Source organism: Salmo trutta, chromosome 28, assembly GCF_901001165.1.
Source record: "Salmo trutta chromosome 28, fSalTru1.1, whole genome shotgun sequence".
NCBI lineage: Eukaryota > Metazoa > Chordata > Actinopteri > Salmoniformes > Salmonidae > Salmo > Salmo trutta.
In genome coordinates this window covers 39,731,662-39,752,910 of record NC_042984.1, presented here as the reverse complement: position 1 = coordinate 39,752,910, position 21,249 = coordinate 39,731,662, and the positions used below count along the sequence as shown (strand labels likewise).

At 42.9% G+C, this 21,249-nt stretch overlaps 2 protein-coding genes across 17 annotated transcripts in view; one reads left to right on the top strand and one right to left on the bottom strand.

Annotated features, from left to right (window-relative positions):
* Nucleotides 1–623, bottom strand: part of LOC115166217 (voltage-dependent L-type calcium channel subunit alpha-1D) — an 88,940-nt gene extending 88,317 nt beyond the window's left edge. For all 13 annotated transcript variants that reach the window (XM_029720016.1, XM_029720019.1, XM_029720025.1 and 10 more), the window contains exon 1: nt 309–623. In XM_029720016.1, coding sequence (XP_029575876.1) covers nt 309–336 — 28 coding nt within the window. In that variant the 5' untranslated portion in view covers nt 337–623. The remainder of the gene's footprint in view (nt 1–308) is intronic.
* Nucleotides 624–6,737: 6,114 nt separating this feature from the next.
* On the top strand, nt 6,738–20,584 carry LOC115166216 (mRNA-decapping enzyme 1A). 4 transcript variants are annotated; one of them, XM_029720014.1, is made up of 11 exons: nt 6,939–7,025; nt 11,049–11,176; nt 11,414–11,454; nt 11,753–11,880; nt 15,957–16,023; nt 16,204–16,345; nt 17,123–17,239; nt 17,405–17,980; nt 18,076–18,135; nt 18,259–18,495; nt 18,803–20,584. In XM_029720014.1, exons 2-11 carry the CDS (start codon nt 11,129–11,131, stop codon nt 18,881–18,883), a joined length of 1,497 nt encoding a protein of 498 aa, XP_029575874.1. In that variant the 5' UTR covers nt 6,939–7,025; nt 11,049–11,128; the 3' UTR covers nt 18,884–20,584. The 4 variants fall into 4 exon arrangements, with proteins under 4 accessions (XP_029575871.1, XP_029575872.1, XP_029575874.1 ...); XM_029720015.1 differs by lacking the exon at nt 6,939–7,025 and adding an exon at nt 9,903–10,614; XM_029720011.1 differs by lacking the exon at nt 11,049–11,176 and having other exon boundaries at nt 6,738–7,025.
* The last annotated feature ends 665 nt before the right edge of the window (nt 20,585–21,249 follow it).

Here is a 21,249-nt window from a genome sequence, read left to right as displayed (position 1 = left end):
AAATCAATGCACAAATAAACCTACCTTTTCTCAGGACTACGTTTCAGATGATTATTCAAATATATTACGGAGACATCAGTGATGTCCACTGCTTATGAAACTATAATAATAAATAAAGATGCTTGCAGCACAAAACAAATAGAAAGCTTTGGGCTCCGGGTCACACGAGAGACACGTACGACAAGACTGACATAAGACTATATTTATATATATATATATATATATATATATATACACACAAGAGCGCACGGGCGTCCGCCTGACAGCGCAGCGCTCCAGTGACAACTGAGTCAAAGCATCGGATTTACCTTCGGGCTGTTCCTCTGCTTCTTGCATCCTCTTATCCACATTGAAACGCCGTTTTAATTCCAACACAGTAAAAAAAATATCAAAAAGTGTAACAATAAACGATCAACCAAAGTATTCAACAACAACGTTTAATAAATCCTACAGAACCCCAGAGAGTAGCCTACACCACAAACATCTTTGCATTGCAACATCCGGGTGTTGCGCATGATGGATCGTAGATGGATAAAATAAAGACGCCTACATTAGATCCTGGATCAGTGGTCCATAGGCTACAAGTCTCTTCGAAGTTTTGGTTAGACTACTGAAGCAACAGGAAAACAGCTGTGACCATCCTCTCAAAATGACGCGAAGGTGTGATTATGGACCCTGTGTCCAAGGTGCGCAACGTGTCACTATTTACACACGACTCATCTTCTGAGTTGGGCCAATGCCAATCAATTAAAATTGATGTTTTTATTTTGATTTAACCATTATTTAACTAGACAAGTCAGTTAAGAGCAAATTCTTATTTGCAATGACGGTCTACCTAGGCCAAACCCTAACGACGCTGGGCCAATAGTGCGCCGCCCTATGTGACTCACAATCACGGCCGGTTGTGATACAGCCTGGAATCGAACCAGGGTCTGTAGAGACGCCTCTAGCACTGAGATGCAGTGCCACTCGGGAGCCCATATTATTATTAGGCTATATGGATGGCCATATCGCCTAATAACCATCAACAATTAACCGTAATAAATCAAACTAATAAGGTAAACTAATAAATCGTGGGCCTAATATTACTATGACATCGATGTAATAACTATTATAAACATGTGTAGGCTTAAGGTTAATCAATTGTTGCTCAATAACGTTCAGGGGCAATCACAGAGAGAAATGTGCCTGTGGCATCGTAAATTACGTACCCGCGCTGGTGGACGCATGGCCAAACCAAATACACACCACACACCGACACCACAATAAAATATCCATGATTCTGGATTAATACGGGTCACTGAGGTTTGGACAATACATGTGTTTATGGGCTTGGTAGGCTATACATGTCTTATTATAACCCAAACACGAATGACCTATTACTCCTGTTTTGGCTATAATTGTCAACTTTTAAGTTCTAAATTATTCGTTTTTTATATCACATAATTTAATTCCCTGCATGTATATTTCAGAAATGAAGTACTGTATGCACACCTTGCAGATTTCACATTTAACACGTTATTATTCATCATTCTGTCTCATTATATCACTTTGTTTTTAAAAGGCTATACTTTTTTTGCCTAAAAAGCCAAACCATTATTAGCCAATTATTAGTCAAACGTAGGGCTACATCTGGTACATACGATATCATGTAATGCACTCTCATGGGGAGGACATTACGCATAGAAATTGTAGGCCTATAAAATAGGTCTACAGCGGTGGCGTGTATTCATGGGCCCAGGGGAAGCCAGTCTTCCCCAACAAAATGTATCAAGCAAAAAACATTAAATGATTTATCTTTCGTCTCTGTTTCCTAATTGTCCTTGAATTCGCAAGAGGCTGAATATATCTCACCGGAGAAAGCATCCGAGCGAGCGAAACAGCGCCCCTCTGTCTCTATATGTGTAGGCCATCTATCTGACGCTATCTGGTCCAAAAGAGTATGACATTGTGGCCGCCCATTTCATTGAAGTCCCTTATGGCGGCGCACGATTGGTCCAGCGTCGTCCGGGTTTGGCCGTGGTAGGCCGTTATCGTAAATAAGAATTTGTTCTTAACTGACTTGCCTAGTTAAATAAAAAAATAAATCAGCATTGAGCTAAACTGAGTGAGCTCAACTGTAAATGGTCCTGGCGCACCAAAAAAAAAGTGTCAAGGGAAGCCAGTTTGGATTTGGCTTCACTCCTAACAAATTGCATCCAGAGCATACATGATTGACAGAAACAACTTGTTGCATCTCGTTGTGTTGTTGTCCTCCAGTGGCTAGCTAGCTAACTAAAATTGGCCTTTTCCTAAATTAGCCATGGATGGAGATAGGTATTTGGAGTTGTGGTTACACTTAATTTTCCATACTGGCCAATGATTATAACTGTGATTCTGATCCAACCATTAATTTATACATTGTGCGCCAGGCCTGGGAGGTTGGAAGTTCAATATGTAGCTAGATGTAGAAGGCCAATGTTAACTAGCTAATGTTGCCCATGAAAGGAAGTAAGGCTATCGAGCAAGCGTTTTAGCCAGGTAGCCTAGGACAACAAACAATAAAAGAGTGTACTGTATGACAGAGTGATAGACCGTTTTGTCAACATGAAAGAGAGGAGGATGGTATTGGCATATCTCTACAAGTAGAGTGAGTCAACATGTTTTTTCTAATTGCACAAACAACGCTATATCATATCTAGATTATGTTGATTTGACTAAATTGTTTTTGGTATCTTTTAGTTGGCACTGTATTAGACTAAATATAGGTGATTTGATGTTGAAATGTTAAAGTTGAAATGGTTCAGGAACAGCGGAGGCAGCTCCTGTTTTCTTTGTGATCTGCGGTAAACTCTCCGTGGTTCTAAATCAATTTTATTTTTAAAAATTGTATTTCACCAGGTAGGCTAGTTGAGAACAAGTTCTCATTTGCAACTGCGACCTGGCCAAGATAAAGCATAGCAATTCGACACATACAACAACACAGAGATACACATGGAATAAACAAAACATACAGTCAATAATACAGTAGGAAAAAAAAGTCTATATACAGTGAGTGCAAATGAGGTAAGATAAGGGAGTTAAGGCAATAAATAGGCCATGGTGGCGAAGTAATTACAATATGGCAATTAAACACTGGAATGGTAGATGTGCAGAAGATGAATGTGCAAGTAGAGATACTGGGGTGCAAAGGAGCAAGATAAATAAATAAATACAGTATGGGGATGAGGTAGATAGATGGGCTGTTTACAGATGGGCTATGTACAGGTGCAGTGATCTGTGAGCTGCTCTGACAGCTGGTGCTTAAAGCTAGTGAGGGAGAAAATGAGTCTCCACCTTCGTAATTTTTGCAGTTTGTTCCAGTCATTGGCAGCAGAGAACTGGAAGGAAAGGCGACGAAAGGAGGAATTGGCTTTAGGGGTGACCAGTGAGATATACCTGCTGGAGCGCGTGCTACTAGTGGGTGCTATTATGGTGACCAGTGAGCTGAGATAAGGCGGGGCTTTACCTAGCAGAGACTTGTAGATAACCTGTAGCCAGTGGGCTTGGCAATGAGTATGAAGCGAGGACCAACCAACGAGAGTGTACAGGTCGCAGTGGTGGGTAGTATATGGGGCTTTGGTGACAAAACGGATGGCACTGTGATAGGCTGCATCCAGTTTGCTGAGTAGAGTGTTGGAGGCTATTTTATAGATGACGTCGCCGAAGTCGAGGATCGGTAGGATGGTCAGTTTTACGAGGGTATGTTTGGCAGCAATAGTGAAGGATGCTTTGTTGGGATATAGGAAGCTGATTCTAGATTTAATTTTGGATTGGAGATGCTTAATGTGAGTCTGGAAGGAGAGTTTGCCGTCTAACCAGACACCTAGGTATTTGTAGTTGTCCACGTATTCTAAGTCAGAGCCGTCCAGAGTGGTGATGCTGGACGGACGGGCAGGTGCGGCAGTGATCGATTGAATAGCATGCATTTAGTTTTACTTGCATTTAAGAGCAGTTGGAGGCCACAGAAGGAGAGTTGTATGGCATTGAAGCTCGTCTGGAGGTTAGTTAACACAGTGTCCAAAGAGGGGCCAGAAGTATACAGAATGGTGTCGTCTGCGTAGAGGTGGATCAGAGACTCATCAGCAGCAAGAGCGACATCATTGATGTATACAGAGAAGAGAGTCGGCCCAAGAATTGAACCCTGTGGCACCCCCATAGAGACTGCCAGAGGTACGGACAACAGGCCGTCCGATTTGACACACTGAACTCTATCAGAGAAGTAGTTGGTAAACCAGGCGAGGCAATCATTTCAGAAACCAAGGCCGTCGAGTCTGCCAATAAGAATGTGGTGATTGACAGAGTCGAAAGCCTTGGCCAGGTCCATGAATATGGCTGCACAGTAATGTCTCTAATCGATGGCGGTTATGATATCGTTTAGGACCTTGAGCGTGGCTGATGTGCACCCATGACCAGCTCTGAATCCAGATTGCATAGCGAAGAAGGTACGGTGGGACTCGAAATGGTCGGTAATCTGTTTGTTAACTTGGCTTTCGAAGACCTTAGAAAGACAGGGTAGGATAGATATAGGTCTATAGCAGTTTGGGTCTAAAGTGTCACCCCCTTTGAAGAGGGGGATGACCACGGCAGCTTTCCTATCTTTGGGAATCTCAGACGATATGAGAGGTTGAACAGGCTAGTAATAGGGGTTGCAACAATTTTGGCAGATCATTTTAGAAAGAGAGGGTCCAGATTGTCTAGCCCGGCTGATTTGTAGGGGTCCAGATTTTGCAGCTCTTTCAGAACATCAGCTATCTGGATTTGGGTGAAGGAGAAATGGTGGGGGCTTGGGCGGGTTTCTGTGGAGGGTGCCGGGCAGTTGACCGGGGTAGGGGTAGCCAGGCGGAAAGCATGGCCAGCCGTAGAGAAATACTTATTGAAATTCGCAATTATAGTGGATTTATCAGTGGTAACAGTGTTTCCTAGCCTCAGAGCAGAGGGCAGCTGGGAGGAGGTGCTCTTATTCTCCATGGACTTTACAGTGTCCCAGAACTTTTTTGAGTTTGTACTACAGGATGCAAACTTCTGTTTGAAAAAGCTAGCCTTAGCTTTCCTAACTGCCTGTGTATATTTGTTCCTAACTTTCCTGAAAAGTTGCATATCACGGGGGCTATTCGATGCTAATGCAGAACGCCACAGGATGTTTTTGTGCTGGTCAAGGGCAGACAGGTCTGGAGTGATCCAAGGACTATATCTATTCCAATAGTTGTTTAGGGGTGGGAAAATATGAGAAATATTAATTTGCTTGGCCATTCTGTAGGTCATGTAACTGTTTGTTACATGAAATATACTCTGTGGACTTCCGCTTTTGTGATGAAACAAAGGAGTTTATTCTGCCACTGTGTCTTACTGTCTCGGCCTTAGGCCTATTTTTATCATGGTTGCAAGGCATATGAACTAACAGGATTTATTGAGCAAACAAGGCAATTTTCACAACACAGGTTGTAATGTGGCTTTTTTTTCTGGCTTCCCCAGTGATTTTACCCACGCACCGCTACTGGTCTACGGTATGAAACGTATAGCCTATAAAATAATGTAGCTCGTGTGTTATTATACCTACACATTACACATATATTGTCCGTCAGTTGTTTTTTTCAAATTTTGCCATTGATTAGGCTATTAGCATGAGGTCGTTAGGCAACATAAATTGTGTAACACTATCCCCATGACTTACCCCGGTGTCTTCGAACCCTGACCGTGACCGCAATATCATCTCCCTCTTTTTTGGGGCCACATGACACAGTTTAGGGCCCACATTCTGTAACGAATCGAAAGGAAATGAATCCTCTGTGTGTTGGACGGTTACTGGTTATTGGATTAGCCTAGGTCTACCTATCTGCAGCTGGACAACTGTTTCACAGCGATAATCCCTTAATTTTACTCCTTTGTTCCTCAGTGAATTGAAGCAAAGGATGTTGTTGGCCTAACTAGCCTAAGGCTACTTCAGAAAATAACTAATGACTTTCAATATCCATTTTTATCTTTCGGCCTATAGCGTAGGCCTACGGGTTTAAGACTGAGTTGGAGGCCCGTCACTCACTTAAAACTAATAACGGTAGGTTTATTTACAGAACAGGTGTCTCTTTTACTATTGCCAAACCTCGCATTGAGGTGCTTATTTCAAAAACATATGTCTTCCCCCCATGCTAAAATATGCTTTAAATTTGAGGGTCACCTGTAGCTCCAAATTGTATATTATAAAGGTGTTGCCACACGGATTATCGGTGTCATCGAAATATATTGCATCAGTGCCGCCTTGTGGTAAATCGTGCCGTCTACATAGTATTTGGCCCTAAGGAAAAAATATAATATTTTGTCCAGTCCGAAATGAATTCTTAGACCCTAACACTTTTCCTGAGACTAAAAGAAATTGATGAATTGGTGGGTGTGGTCATTATTTTCCACAGACAGCTGACTATGTTGATTTAAAAAATATATTGTTTGGGTTTTTAGAGATCTGGGTTATGATAATCCAGGGCTATGGGTTTGACGTTTTGTCATCATCAAGTTATATAGTCTGCTTGGATAGACAGGCCCATAGCAAAATAGTCACCTCTCAAATTCATGATAGCCTACACGTGAGGGAGCAATCATTTTTAGGCACATTCGAAGTGCGATTCAACACTGACTGAACTGATCTACAAATCACCTTGCGTCATTAATAAATACTCAATAGCATTTGTAGATCAGTCAATCACTCACAATTTACACATGATACATAACGGTTTTTACTTTTGATGCTCTCGAACACGACCAATCACTCCAACTCGTTGCGGAACTAAAAGTGGAGCAGAACTATACGGCATTGTGACCATGTCTTCCCGAGGACAGTGGAAATTGAGTGTTCATAGAAATTATTCCGTGTGGTAAGCGTTGTATTCAAGATGGAGACCGCCGGTAAAATGAGCCTTGCAGCTCTACAACAACAAGACCCGTATATCAACAAACTTCTCGATGTTACCGGACAGGTAGCACTGTACACATTTAATTCCAAAGCAAATGAATGGGTAAGCTCGCCAAAGGAGTCGCTTGTTTCTTTCTGTTAACTAAAAGGTAGCTAGCTAGCGTTGCATAGCTAGATAAGTAACTATCAGCTACGTACAGTAGCTAGCAAGCGAGCTATCTACCTAGTCCAATATGTACTCTTAAGGAGCCTACCGTTACTCTAAGTTTCAAGGACCGTTAGTTTTTTTCAGAAGTAGACCGGCTCTGGCAGCCAAAACGGCAAAATACTCTATCTAAACATGAATCGATTCTCAATTGCGATACGGTTCTAGAAACATAAAAGCCATTTAATGTTAACGTTACTTTCATATCACATCAAAATAATTTCACAAATGCTAAATATACACTTACTGTACACTTTTTTTCCCCCCCGGTTTTTATCACAGTTGCAGCTGACAGTATTTTTCAGCGACCACCTTTCTGGCGGCCTTTTTTTCACCTTTATTTAACCAGGTAGGCCAGTTGAGATCAAGTTCACATTTACAACTGCGACCTGGCCAAGATAAAGCAAAGTAGTGCGACAAAAACAACAACACGGAGTTACACATATACAAACGTACAGTCAATAACACAATAGAAAAATCGATGTACAGTGTGTGCAAATGTAGAAGAGTGGGAAGGTAAGGCAATAAATAGGCCATAGAGGCGAAATAATTACAATTTAGCATTGACACTGGCGTGATGATGTGCAAGTAGAGATACTGGGGTGCGAAAGAGCAAGAGGATAAATAATTACACCCAGGTATTAGGAGCATGATGGCTAATTAGCACTGTCTTCTGTCTGTAAACACGCACTGTGATATGGCCGCGTGGGAACCCTAACCCTATTAATGTGTGTATCAATTTAACCTTTTGTTGTTTGACAATTATTTCTCGCTGATATGAAAGATAAGGTCCTTATGCTTCCAAAACCATACCGCTAGCGATGCGTGTTAATCTTCAGACTGACTGTCAGGGCTCTTAACAAAACTTCCCCCATACAGAACAAGATGCCTTCGTCAATGATTCTTATGTGTAATGTAATGGAACTGAGCGTTATGCTCAACGGCTAACTATCTACTCTACTTAATTTATCACAGAGACCTTTAAAAATAGGCTTATCATTAGCAATCTAGCTAACTAAATAAAGTACCAGTCAAAAGTTTGGACCCACCTACTCATTCCAGGGTTTTTCTTTATTTTTACTATTTTCTACATTGTAGAATAATAGTGAAGCCATCAACTATGAAATAACACATGGAATCATGTATAAACCAAAAAAGTGTTAAATCAAAATATATTTTATTTTTGAGATTCTTCAAAGTAACCACCCTTTGCCTTGATTACAGCTTTGCACACTCTTGGCATTCTCTCAACCAGCTTCATGATGTAGTCACCTGGAATGCATTTCAATTAACAGGTGTGCCTCCTTTAAAAGTACATTTGTGGAATTTATTTCCGTCTTAATACGTTTGAGCCAATCAGTTGTGTTGTGACAAGGTATGGGTGGTATACAGAAGGTAGACCTATTTGGTAAAAGCCAAGTCCATATTATGGCAAGAACAGCTCAAATAAGCAAAGAGAAATGACAGTCCATCATTACTTTAAGACATGAAAGTCAGTCAGTTCGGAAAATGTCAAGAACTTTAAAAGAGTCTTCAAGTGCAGTCGCAAATACCATCAAGCGCTATGATGAAACTACCTCTCATGAGGACCGCCACAGGAAAGGAAGACAGAGTTACCTCTGCTGCAGAGGATAAATTCATTACAGTTAACTGCACCTCAGATTGCAGCCCAAATAAATGCTTCACAGAGTTCAAGTAACAGCCACATCTCAAGATCAACTGTTCAGAGGAGACTGCGTTAATCAGGCCTTCATGGTCAAATTGCTGCAAAGAAACCACTACTAAAGGACACCAATAAGAAGAAGAGACTTGCTTGGGCCCAAAAACCGAGCAATGGACGTTAGACCGGTGGAAATCTGTCCTTTGGTCTGGTTAGTCCCAATTTGAGATTTTTGGTTCCAACCGCCGTGGCATTTTGAGACGCAGAGTAGGTGAACAGATGTTCTCTGCATGTGTGGTTCCCACTGTGAAGCATGGAGGAGGTGTGATGGTGTGGGGTGCTTTGCTGGTGAGGCACACCTGTTAATTGAAATGCATTCCAGGTGACTACCTTATCAAGCTGGTTTAGAGAATGCCAAGAGTGTGCAATGCTGTCAAGGCAAAGGGTGGCTAGTTTGAAGAATCTCAAATATAAAATATATTTAGATTTGTTTAACACTTTTTGGGTTACTACATGATTCCATATGTGTTATTTCATAGTGTTGATGTCTTCACTATTATTCTACAATGTAGCAAATAGTAAAAAATAAAGAAACCCTTGAATGAGTAGGTGTGTCCAAACTTTTGACTGATATTGCAGATAACCACACACCTCTAGCTAACGTTAGCTATATCAAGCCAACAAGCGTGTTCCTGCTGGGTTGTGTAGCAAGTCTTTGGTTGTTTTAATGATGGGGCAACATTTAGATTTCTGCCTAAATAGACAAACCCAAACTGAATTATTTTTCATGAGATTGACATACATTAACAGGTAATGTTGCAATTTTTTGTACAATTTTTGTTGAAATGTCTGGAACTCAGCTTTTTGGAAGATTTAAAAAAATATATATAATTTTTTTTTATTGCTGAGGTGTACTCGCTTTTGAGGACACAATCTCAAGTACATAGTACAAATATTATGAAAAATCATATCTATGATTTCTTTCCCTGTTCAAAAGTGTGGGTAGAGGTCTTGAAATGACTGAAATGCTTTCTAGATATAGTAACAATCAAATTGTAAATATAACTTACTCTACGATCTCTCATAACTGTCAAATAAATATCATTCTTAATGACAGTACAATATCTTCACTATTTCTTATAACTGTCGACAGAATTTTCTCCTAAACGTCCACAGAGCGGCAGAGAGAGTCCATTCAAATGTGCGCAGACTGTTCACAACTTCAACTTCAAGCACAAAGTGATTTTTGTCCTGACTGTGACCAAGAGAAAGTGCTGTTCTTTAAATTCTATGAAAATATTTTGTTTTTGGTTCATGTTGAGAGCTCTAAATCTGACTGAGAATATCACAGTGAGATGAAACCACAATGGCTGCTAGACTGTCAATTTGAGAATCGATTCTTTGTGTGTTTAGGCCAGAAAATGACAAGTCACTCCCTATGCAAATGTGGGGTCTGAAAGCTGACACTTCAAGTCAGCTCTGCTTGGGGAGTGGCAACTGAGAGCAGACACATGGGGCTTTTTGGCATTCACAGAGGAGCTTTTTGGCATTCACAGAGCGCCTTGTACACAAATGTCAGTCGGAGCCAGTTCAGAACTGCTCAAAGTTCCCCATATTGTTAAGAGAGTTTGGCCAGGTTTTAGAACGGCTGCCATGTTAGAGGCTGTTCTAAGTTAGCTAACTTAAACTAGTTAGCTAGCTAGTTTGTAGATACATATTGTCTAGTTTGCTAACATTAGCTAAGTACCAACGCTGTAAGCTAGCTGCTAGCTAGCAACCAGGGCCCTGTTCAGCAGGACACAGCTGTGTGCAATGTTTGATTTAATGGTAACGGTGCAGTTCTGAATGATCACTTCACGCAGCTGCAGTGTTTTGTTTGGTTTCACACACAACATTTCACAGCCATATTGATCAGGCCACACCTACCTAACAGGATCAAACCATACCTTATGCTGCGTTCACGTCATGTCAGAAACTCCCGAGATTTTCGACTTGCTTACTCGTAGAAAGATGATACCTGAGTTTCCCAATTGGGAAGTATCAGAATCAACCAATGGGAAGCTCTACGCAAATAATTTGCATTCATTTTAACTCAGTTTCCAACAAGACGTGAACGCAGAATTGATCTCAGTTAACCCAGAACTAAAGTCTTGCGTAATAGGTCAGATGCTCGATAAAGTTCTGGGTCCATAAGTGAAGATTGAGAACGAGGATCGGAACCAGAACTAATAGCTCCACCCTCTCTCTTTGCATGTCTATAGGCCAAATGTCCCCTCCCCTTCTGAAATTCGAAAGATGCTAAAACCTGGGAAATCGTGATTTGTCGAAAGCACAGGAACGTATGCTGCTTGCTGTCTCACGCATCCCGTTGTATCATGACATATCTACGGTACTGTTTAAGTAGTCTGTCCACGAGAGATTAACCATACCTTAAAGACGGTTGAAGAACCGTTTGGGGGAAACTTGTCATTCAGTACAACCGCAACGTAATAAAAGGTTTAATGAATTGAAAGCAACCCAGACCAAATATCAGACTTTTTGCATGTTTTGGTTATTCTTCTTGTACTTGATTGATTCATGTTCATCAAGTTAAAGTTGTCATTTTTCTGCGCAATTTCCATTTCAGGAAAAGACCGAAATCGAGGGCACCTTATTTGTTTATGCAAGGTAATTTATTTGTATCACATATGTGGTGACCTTTTTTGAAGGGGCCACTGTTGCAAAGATACTTAACTACCCCCTTTTTATATGTGGTTGTTGTCTCACCACTTGTCCTTTCTCCTTGATATAGTTGCCTTTTATATTGTCCATATGTCTATGCCTCCCTAATTGATCTCTTCCTCTCTCCCCTAACACCCACCCCTCCCTCTTACTCTTTATCTTAATCATTCTCTTTCTTTTTTTGAGTCATGAAAACATGTAGCCTAATAGTCTGTCTCCATTGCTCTCAATAACCTGTCCACAGGTCTGCTTCCCCTCATCATGGCTTCACAATCATGAATCGGCTGAGCACAGAGAATCTAGTGGAGCCCATCAACAAAGACCTTGAGTTTCAGCTCCAAGACCCCTTCCTGCTGTACAGAAACGCTAACTGTGAGTAGGATATTCCATAATAGTCCACTTGTCAGTCTGAGATTTCACCCCCCCCATTGTCTGCTTTGCAATGACCTACAGAAACAGCTATTGTTACTGTCCACACCATGTAGCCTGCACATCTAGAATATTCAATTATATGGCCTTTAATCCACATCAGGGGTGTCAAACTCAAGCAGCGCACGGGCCATATTGAAAACACACCGGATTTGCGGCCCAGACACAGCCTATTAGGTTTATTTTCACTAAGAAAACGTGCATACACCTGGGCCAAAATGGCTATAGTTTTATTAGAAAACATACATAGGATGCTATATATAGCGTTTCAACAAATTAAAACAAAATAACAAATCACTGATGCTACGCTTTCAGATGTGCATAATATGCTGCGACCCTAATCCAAAAAGTCGTTCATAACTCCAAATGACAAAAACTTAGCTAGGTTGTTGTAATGTTTACATTTTAAAACGTGTTTTGCACTGCATGGATCACCAGTGCGGTTGAATGCAGCATTACTGCATGGATCACCAGTGCGGTTGAATGCAGCATTACTGCATGGATCACCAGTGCGGTTGAATGCAGCATTACTGCATGGATCATCAGTGCGGTTGAATGCAGCATTACTGCATGGATCACCAGTGCGGTTGAATGCAGCATTACTGCATGGATCACCAGTGCGGTTGAATGCAGCATTACTGCATGGATCACCAGTGCGGTTGAATGCAGCATTACTGCATGGATCACCAGTGCGGTTGAATGCAGCATTACTGCATGGTGCTATCAAAGTGTGTTGTAGTTTGGGGCAGCAGGTAGCCTAGTGGTTAGAGCATTGGGCCACTAACTGAAAGGTTGCTGGAACTAATCCCCGAGCTGACAAGGTAAAACTCTGTCGTTCTGCCCCTGAACAAGACAGTTAACCCACTGTTCCCCAATTTTTTGGTTATTCATTGTCAAGCTTTAAAAACTAAAGCCAGACTGCAACATTTTAGTAGCCTAGCTAGGACTGCGGCATGTGTCTGTACACTTTCCCTCCGCTAAGTGCTGTAAATGGGACACACGAAAGCAACACAATTGACATTGAATTCACCTATGCCAGTGCATCAGGCTGTAATTTCATAAGTAGATGACTCAACTGTTGACTAATTTATACTTGCTTCTGTGACCTATTGTCCTTCAGTAGTAATTTATACCCTTTATCTTATACATTTTTGACATTTTTGACAACCAAGATTACATTTTCTGTAGTCTACAGCAATGACCCGTTTGAACCGAAACTTGGCCTACAACCCGTTTAAACTTTCGGTCCGGTATAAGTTTTTGCATGTCCCTCCCCACATTCAGAAATGTCATTTTTGAAATGAACAGGGCCCTGGTTGAAATTTTTGAAATGTCCCTCCCAGTTGTATCATTGGAATGTGATACAAAACGAGGCAACGGTGTGCTTTAGGACCATGCGGCCGCCTCCGAGCAGTCGGTTAGGCTGTTTGGAGTGTTAATCCAACTGTGAGGGGGAAAAATAGGGGTGTGTGTGTGGGGCAATGCGATGCCGTTTGGCATGCTACACGTCGGCAGTGCTTGCTAGGACTTGGAGTGCAGCGCATCGCGGTCGTTATGAAAGCGGGCCAAAAGGAATTGACAACCCAAACCATTGCGCGGGCCGGATAGAAATGTGTCACGGGCCAGATTCGGCCCGCGGGCCTTGTTTGACACGTGGTCTACACGAAAGATTCTGAGAAAGTGTGGGGATGAGAAGGGTCATGTTAACATGTCGTTTAGGTAAACCTAACTATAGGGCGATTCCACACCAGCGGGAACACATTGTTCTGGCAATTCTCACATGGGAACTTCATTGGGAGGAGGGATGTTTAGTGTTCTTTCTACGTTTGTATCATAAACCATTTCTTTTAAAGCATGATGAAATTGGCAATTTTAGGCCCTTTATAGACCTATACATGCCTCCTGTAAGACCATATGATCTGTGAACCGTACATGATACAGACAACATATTGGTGTCATTATACTACTTATAGTGTGTTCTAAAAATATGTCTGTGTAGATTCTGAAGTACACCGTTTTCACATTCATTTATTAAATGTAAAAAATCTAAATATATTTTTTTTATTTTTTAGATGTTTGTGACAATATACTCTTCAAACACATGACATTTCCAGAGTGGGCTCTCTGGTACGTTTTGATGATTTCACTCATTTTATACATAGGTCATTAACTAATGTCAATTTCTATCACAACCCTCCTTTAGGATTGCACAGTTCGAGTTCCCTTTGAATCTATTTTCTCATTCACTGTGTTGGTGGTGCTCATAAAATGCATCATGCCTTCAGAATTAGCAGGGAGCCCACTCTGGAAATTTGATGTACTTGCAGAGTAAACTGTTCCAAACAAAATCAAACAGTTTCATTTTGAGATGAGTAAATGAATGTGAAACATTGTATATCAGAATCAAGACGTACTCCATATTTTAGAGAACACTATAAGAGTTATAATGACACCAAGATGTCTGTATCATGTACGGTTCACAGATCATAGGGTCTTACAGGAGGTCTAAAAATGGCCACTTTCATCATGATTTTCAACAACAAAAAAGTGATACAAATGTATAAAGCATTTCAAACATTCTTTCTCCAAATGTGAGAAATGCCAGAAAATACGTTCCTCTCCCGCTGGCACTGGGAATGACCCTATATATCTATTAAAAGAGCTGCTGGTGTACATCTTTTGTATTACTAGGCTAAATTTAGCATTGATTATGCTATTTATGTAATTCGCCCCCAGATAAATAATGAAGACCATCAATGTTTTATAAACACATTTTCTTTGGAATGCAGTTGCAGAGCACCGCTTGCACACAGTCATTAAAGATCTGTCAAACTGTGTTGAATTCAAAGGAGAACTTGAACTCTTCCAGACTCTTTGATGACGAAGGTATGAGGTCTTCGACTGCTATCCCATCATAAAATCTACTTTTTCATCTTCCTCTTTAGTCATATGGAAAATAAAATGGCCCTGTCTGTGCAGCAGACACACACGTACAGACATACAGGGAAATAACTCAAATGTACACATGCCCCCTCTGACATAATGCCACCTCTTTTTAATATTCTTCTATGCTGACCCCTGTATAGATGCATGCACACAAATGAATCAGATGGACATTGACCACATGCTAAACACACTAGCCTTCCAGTTAGACTTGCCTCTAAAAGCACTCAGCAGACCACCTCGCAGGGTCCTCTGGAAGATGACCTTCCCCTTGTGCCGGAGGTCACGCTGAGACTGATGGGGCGCGTCGAGCAGGAGCATCTCCTCTGACGGGTCTCCTCCACCCATGGCCTTGCGCTAACACGGGTCCACCCAACCCAGGAGCTCAGTCAGGGAGAAAACGCGTCCCTCTGGCCCCAGGGCCTCTATGTTCCGGAGCTGCCTGGAAACCACCTCATGGATGGGATGGATACAGTACGTCTGCTCTCAGCGGTAGTTCTGTAGGCGTCTGATCCAGTCATCCAGAGGGGCAGCAGTTTTATCTGACTGGAACCCTGTGACTCCTCCCCAGTAGTCTAGTGCCTGCAGGCCACTGGGGAGGGGATGCAAGAATATCATGAACAAGTATGTTTGGGAGGGAGGGGGTTCTTGGCTGTCCTTGTGACTTGTGAAGGGATCGTGACTTGTCATTTTTTGTTTAGCGTGATTTCGACTGTTTGTGTCCTGCCGTTGCTCTCGTTGCACACATCTGTTAGTGGAGGGGTCGTGTCAGTGCTTCATGTTAGAAAATGTGGCCTATTTAGACACACCTGTTTACACGTCCCAAGGTTCCCCAGGTAGCTGTAGAAACACTACCGTTGCTAGGTTACCAGCCTCGGAGGGGAAACCTGGCAAGAATCTCTGATCTCACACACACGTATGCAACGTGACACTCCTGTCACACGCTGTTGCCTCAAAGTTGCTGAAGCATCCATTTCCTGCAACCTCCCTCCACCTAAGGCATGTATCCTAGCGCCAGTGAACCTTCCGCCTGCCATTTTTAATATTTCCCTCTTTTCACTGTGTTCTTCCTACAGTGGGGATATACAGCATCTGGTTCTACGATAAGAAGGACTGCCAGCGCATCGCTCAGCTCATGGTGAAGTGAGTATGGTGAAACAACACCACCACTAACCCACAGATATGAAAACCATCGTCACCCACACCGCTGCGGGGAGTTATTTGGCACATTACAGATATGAGATCGGATTGTGTGTTTTGTGTTTTTTTTTTTCTCCACTGATTTGCGAGGGGGTTTGTATCTTTATTGTGTCCGTCCTCCAGGATAGTGAAGCAGGAAGCCATGCAGGCCCACCGGGGCTCCCCAGAGAGGGCCAGCATCCCTGGGAGGACCAATGGCTGCGCAGAACCTCGCCCCATCGACATCCTGGAGCTCCTCAGCAAGGCCAAGGATGAATACCACAGGGTGAGAGACAGGCGCGGTCTTTATCGTCAAGTCATCGCCCAGGACTCTATTGAGGGTAATGCGTCACAAAAGTAATCGGATTACTTTTAGGAGTAACAAAGTAAAGTAAGGCGTTACTTTTTCAAATTGGGTAGTATTATTAAAGTTCATTTGTCAAACAACGCATGATCAGAACTGGCGGCTTGAGAAAGATTTTTTTTTTCATGAAAAGATATGGAATCTGTACAGATGTTTGTCTTGGTGTATATGGCTAACTAAGCAGCCCATATGATGACGCAGCACTTGTAGGCTAGTACAGGAAAGCAGCGCCACCAATGAAAGGAGAAACCAGAGATCAAACCCGAGTTAGTAAGTAGCCTGTGTTTGGTAGAGCGCGCACGGTTCGCCTTGCTCCCTCCGACAGTCAAACAGGGAGATTGAGATTTTTTTCCATGATAGTAACACAAAGTAATATAGCGTATCCCTTTCCACCCAAAGTAATATTGTAAAGTAACGCGTTACTTTTGTTAAACGTGATGGAAGGTAATATATCACTTTTCAAGTTACTAATCCCAACACTTCCACAAACACACGCGAACACAGTCCAGAAAATAGTATTGTTTGACGGACTTTACCCCTACACATACATCACGAATTAGAGTGCGATTTAAAATCCTGATTATTGTGTGCAGCCAGCTGTGGATGGGGGGGGGTCTAATTCTGCATTAGACTGAAAACACTAGTTGGAATGTCAAAATGATACATGTGTCTGTGTGATTTGTTTGGTGCGTTAACTAGATTCAGACGGGTGAAACGGAGATGTCCGTTACTGCTGAGCAGGGGGTGAACACAGAGACGCTGAAAACAGCCGGCGGTGCTACAGAGCGCGCTCCCAGCGCCCCACCGCCAGAAAAGGTACAGTACCACATTCTGCCTGAAATGAATGCACTATGTCTGACAACACGCTACCTGTAACAAGTGTTCTCTCGCATGACTGAACTGACTTTTACTTGTCAGTCATAATTGGATGGTTCCCTGTATAAGTATGTTTCATATTGACTGTTATTACTGTATTTGCAGAACTCCCACTCTGGCCAGAGGCAGATCACCGTGGAGGAGCTGTTTGGCAGTTCTCTACCCAAGGAGACCGGCCTGCTGCCAGCCATGCCTACCCAGAGTTCCACAGACCCTGCTGCCCCGAGCCCCGCCAACCTCCTCCAGGCCCAGCACTACACCCCATCCATACCCTTCCAGCCCTTACTGGCACCCCGCCTCACAGCAGCCCCAGTGGGCAACAACCGGCACCTGGCCTCTGGTCTGATCCCCCTGATGGAGGCCAGAGGTGGCCCCAGCCCAGGCTACATCCTCCACCCCAGCCCCGTGTTTCCCGGTGGATCTCCAGGGGAACTCCAGCACTCTATGTCCCCGCTGTTGGTGGCTCCACCTGGGGCTGAGGCTCGCGGTCCCCCCCCTGGCCCTCCGTTGACTTACCTCGGGCAGGATCTCCTGGGCTCGCTGAAACCCAGCCCCTCTGATCTCCACAAGCCTGTCCTCGCACCCAACTTCCTGCCCAGCCCATTGGCCACGCCCCAGAGCTTCAGAGAGCAAATCCCCAATCCTGCTGCCATCTGCAGCATTCCCACAGGCCCTGTGCAGGTAGGTAACTGCCTTTGCCCCTGTTATTTTGTTTCAAGATGCGGACTTTGTGTAATCTGTCATTTCTGAAGGGCTCCCTTTCTTGCCTTTCTCAGCCACAGAGTAAAGAAATGGATGTGTTCGCTCAGTCTCAGAAACTGTCGGAAACCATGCCAGTTAGTATGATTTTGCTTTCATGATGTAGATGGCTTTGATTGTACAGGTAGTTCTTTACATAGTTGAAATGAAATCTTACCATGTCCTCTTCCTGCCCTCTCTCTTTCTCTCGCCCATCCAAGGCTGTTCCTATGAAGGCAGGGCTTGTGATACCGGGGGCGGGTGCTTCACTGACGGGGGCGGAGCGCTCGGTGCTGCTCTCACCAAGCGCCTTTCAGCGTTCTGTTGCCAAGCCAACGGAACTGCAGAGGCAAGCTGCTCCTCCCTCCCCTCCAGCCGCAGCCACAGGGGCCGTGGAGCCCCCCCAATCCCCCTGCAACAGGACCCAGCTGCAGGACACACTCATCCACCTCATCAAGGTACAGAGAGAGCTGAAGCCTTTTTCTTGTGTTTGAAGCCTTTCGTCTGGTTTGGGGTTTTTCTACTGCAGATGTCATCTTGCTGTTGACATTTATGAAATGCTCATGAACGGCTTACGAATGTGTTATGCATGAGTTATGAATTATGTTATGAATTCCTTCTGTGTGTGTACCTAAATCTAATACTTGAGAGAGTGAACTGAAGCAGTTGAAGTCTGAGAACTTGTTTGCTACTGTTATATAAAATGACTGGAAGATAAGTCCTCTCTCTCTCTCTCTCTCTGTCCTGTGTTTGTGCCCTGTGCAGAATGACCCAGCGTTTCTCAGTGCCATCCACGAGACCTACCTCCAGATTCTCTCCAAGGACCTCAGCAATGTCAAGCTATAGCTTCAGTCCAGACTTGGGGCTGGGCCTGGGCATGTCGGGACAGGGGCACAGCCACCAGCCAACCTAAGCTACAGGTACTGAACCACTGGGTAGGACCTGGGACTGCTTCTGCTGCCACCGGCTATGTATAGAAACACACGCACTGGCTCTGTTCCTCTGGAGCAGCTATGGGACTGCAGGAGGAGGACTCGAACCCAGGAGGCTCACTCATATGGCTCTGCTACCCTATGTAGAGAAGGTAAAAGGGAGATGTTACGCTTGACAGTAGTGTCAAATCATGTACTCACTCTAGAAGGAAATATTGTTCCTCTCTTCTGTGGATGAGAACTAGACCAAACCCCTAGGGAGGGTAAACCCTCATCTCTGTTTGGGTCAGGGGTTAGGACTTGCTGTGCAAGCCAAGCTTTATTCAACTCCACTTCCTTGTTCTGCCCTCGGTATAGGTGTGATTCTCCACACACATGCGCTTTGTTCTCCCCCTCTCTCCTCTTTTTCAATCTCTGTTCTTTCTTTTTCCTCTCTTTTTTCTGTCCCTTTGCTCTCACCCCGTTCACCACCAAGCCTCTGTCACTATGCCTGTTAAGGGACGTGTGCAATAGAATGCAATGCCTTCTGGGAGAATACTGTTTACTGATTCTTAAGTGTTTTTTTTTCCCCCCCCAAGGGTTTAAACAGAGAATTGTTGTATTAATTTAGGCCCTATTCTGTGGGTTTTGCAGTAACGTCTACTGCAGCACTGAACCTGAGCTAAATGCATTCAACAGGATCGTCTTGTTTAACACAGATATGTTATCACTCTGCAACCAACAGCTCAAAGGGACTAGCATGTCATAACAGGTTGTGTCAGTGCGTATGTGTTTGATTTTGTAGGTCAGGCAGTTTTTGAATGTGTTTTGATAATGTCACCCCTTGTACACATATCTGACCTTGTGCCATACTGCCAATCTATGTTCACATTATTTGATCACACGCAGCATGTATTTCTGTTTGGCTGCAATCAATCACACGTTTGATTCCGATTGACGGAATGAATGAATGAATGAATGGATGAATGAATGGATGAATGAATGGATGAATGGATGAATGAATGAATGGATGAATGAATGAATGAATGGTAGCGTTACGCTATAGACATGGGAAGCATTTGAGAACATCCTCTAAACAAATAACTGATCAACACATTGTTGTCTAAGGATTATTTGTTTTTGACCTTGTCTCTGGATTTATTTCTGCCAGTAAGTATATGTAAGTTTCTTCGGGAGGTAAGAAGAGAACCTCTTACTTGATGCATTTTGTTTTCACGTCCCCCAAAAAAATGTCAGTAAAAAGCATTTCATGAGCAGTTTGTGACTCCTTTGGTTCCTCAATACGTTTTATTTTTTTAATACAACATAGTACTTAATACATATTGATTGGTGTGTTTTTAGACTTTAGACAGGATATCAAAGTGTACTTCCCTGTGTACGTATTATTTAGTCACAGGCTCAATACTGGTGGAGAAAAGAGGTGAGGCCCAGAGATTATTAAAAAAATACATTTTAAAACGTGTGTGATTTTTAAGATTGCTCAGTGCCAGTGTAATGATGAGTTGACTTTATTTGGTGTCTTAAGAACAGCATCCGTTTTTAATTTGTTTTATTCTGTCACTGTGTACTTCTGTTTATTACTATTTTGTCATATTAAAGTGAAGTTTTCTCTCAAGCTATTTACATTTCTTGCTCAAAGAAATGACTTTTCTTGGTCGGTAAAACATAAATGATTCCCTGTTTTGACCATTGCGGTCATTACATCCAGCAATGTCAAAACAGGGAGGCAGATGCTGACACCAGTGGTGCATCTCAGTAGTCCAATGTAGTTTCCTCTCCTCGTTTCCTGTCCTTCATCTGCTCTCGTTTTCTGTCCTACATCTGCTCTAATCTGACCAGAGTTTTTCACATCAGTGCAGATGAAGGAAAGGAGACAAAGAAAGGAGTCTGTTTTGGATGATTGAGATGCAGCTTAAGTAATAGCGTAGATGATTCATATCTGGATAAAGCCACTAGAGGTCAACAGGGTTCACTGTTTGACAAAATATTACATTTCCAATGCAATGACCAGTCGCCAAATGCCAGTGTTCTTTACTGCACTACACACAGTATGCCCCATTCATCCATAGCCACTACTACACAGTATAAAACAAAGGCTATCTTAAAAATATATATATATATATATTATCCCCTTTTTCTCCCCAATTTCGATCTTGTCTCATCACTGCAACTCCCCAACGGGCTCAGGAGGTGAAGGTCAAGTAATGCATCCTCTGAAACATGACCCTCCATACCACGCTTCTTAACACCCGCCCACCCAGAAGCCAGCCGCACCAAGGT

Coding starts and splice junctions, on each gene's coding strand:
- LOC115166216 (XM_029720011.1), top strand. CDS start 6,903: ATGGAGACCGCCGGTAAAATGAGCCTTGCAGCTCTACAACAACAAGAC. Junction 11,881..15,956: donor GCTGTACAGAAACGCTAACT/GTGAGTAGGATA, acceptor TTCTTCCTACAG/TGGGGATATACAGCATCTGG. Junction 17,981..18,075: donor TTCCCACAGGCCCTGTGCAG/GTAGGTAACTGC, acceptor TGCCTTTCTCAG/CCACAGAGTAAAGAAATGGA.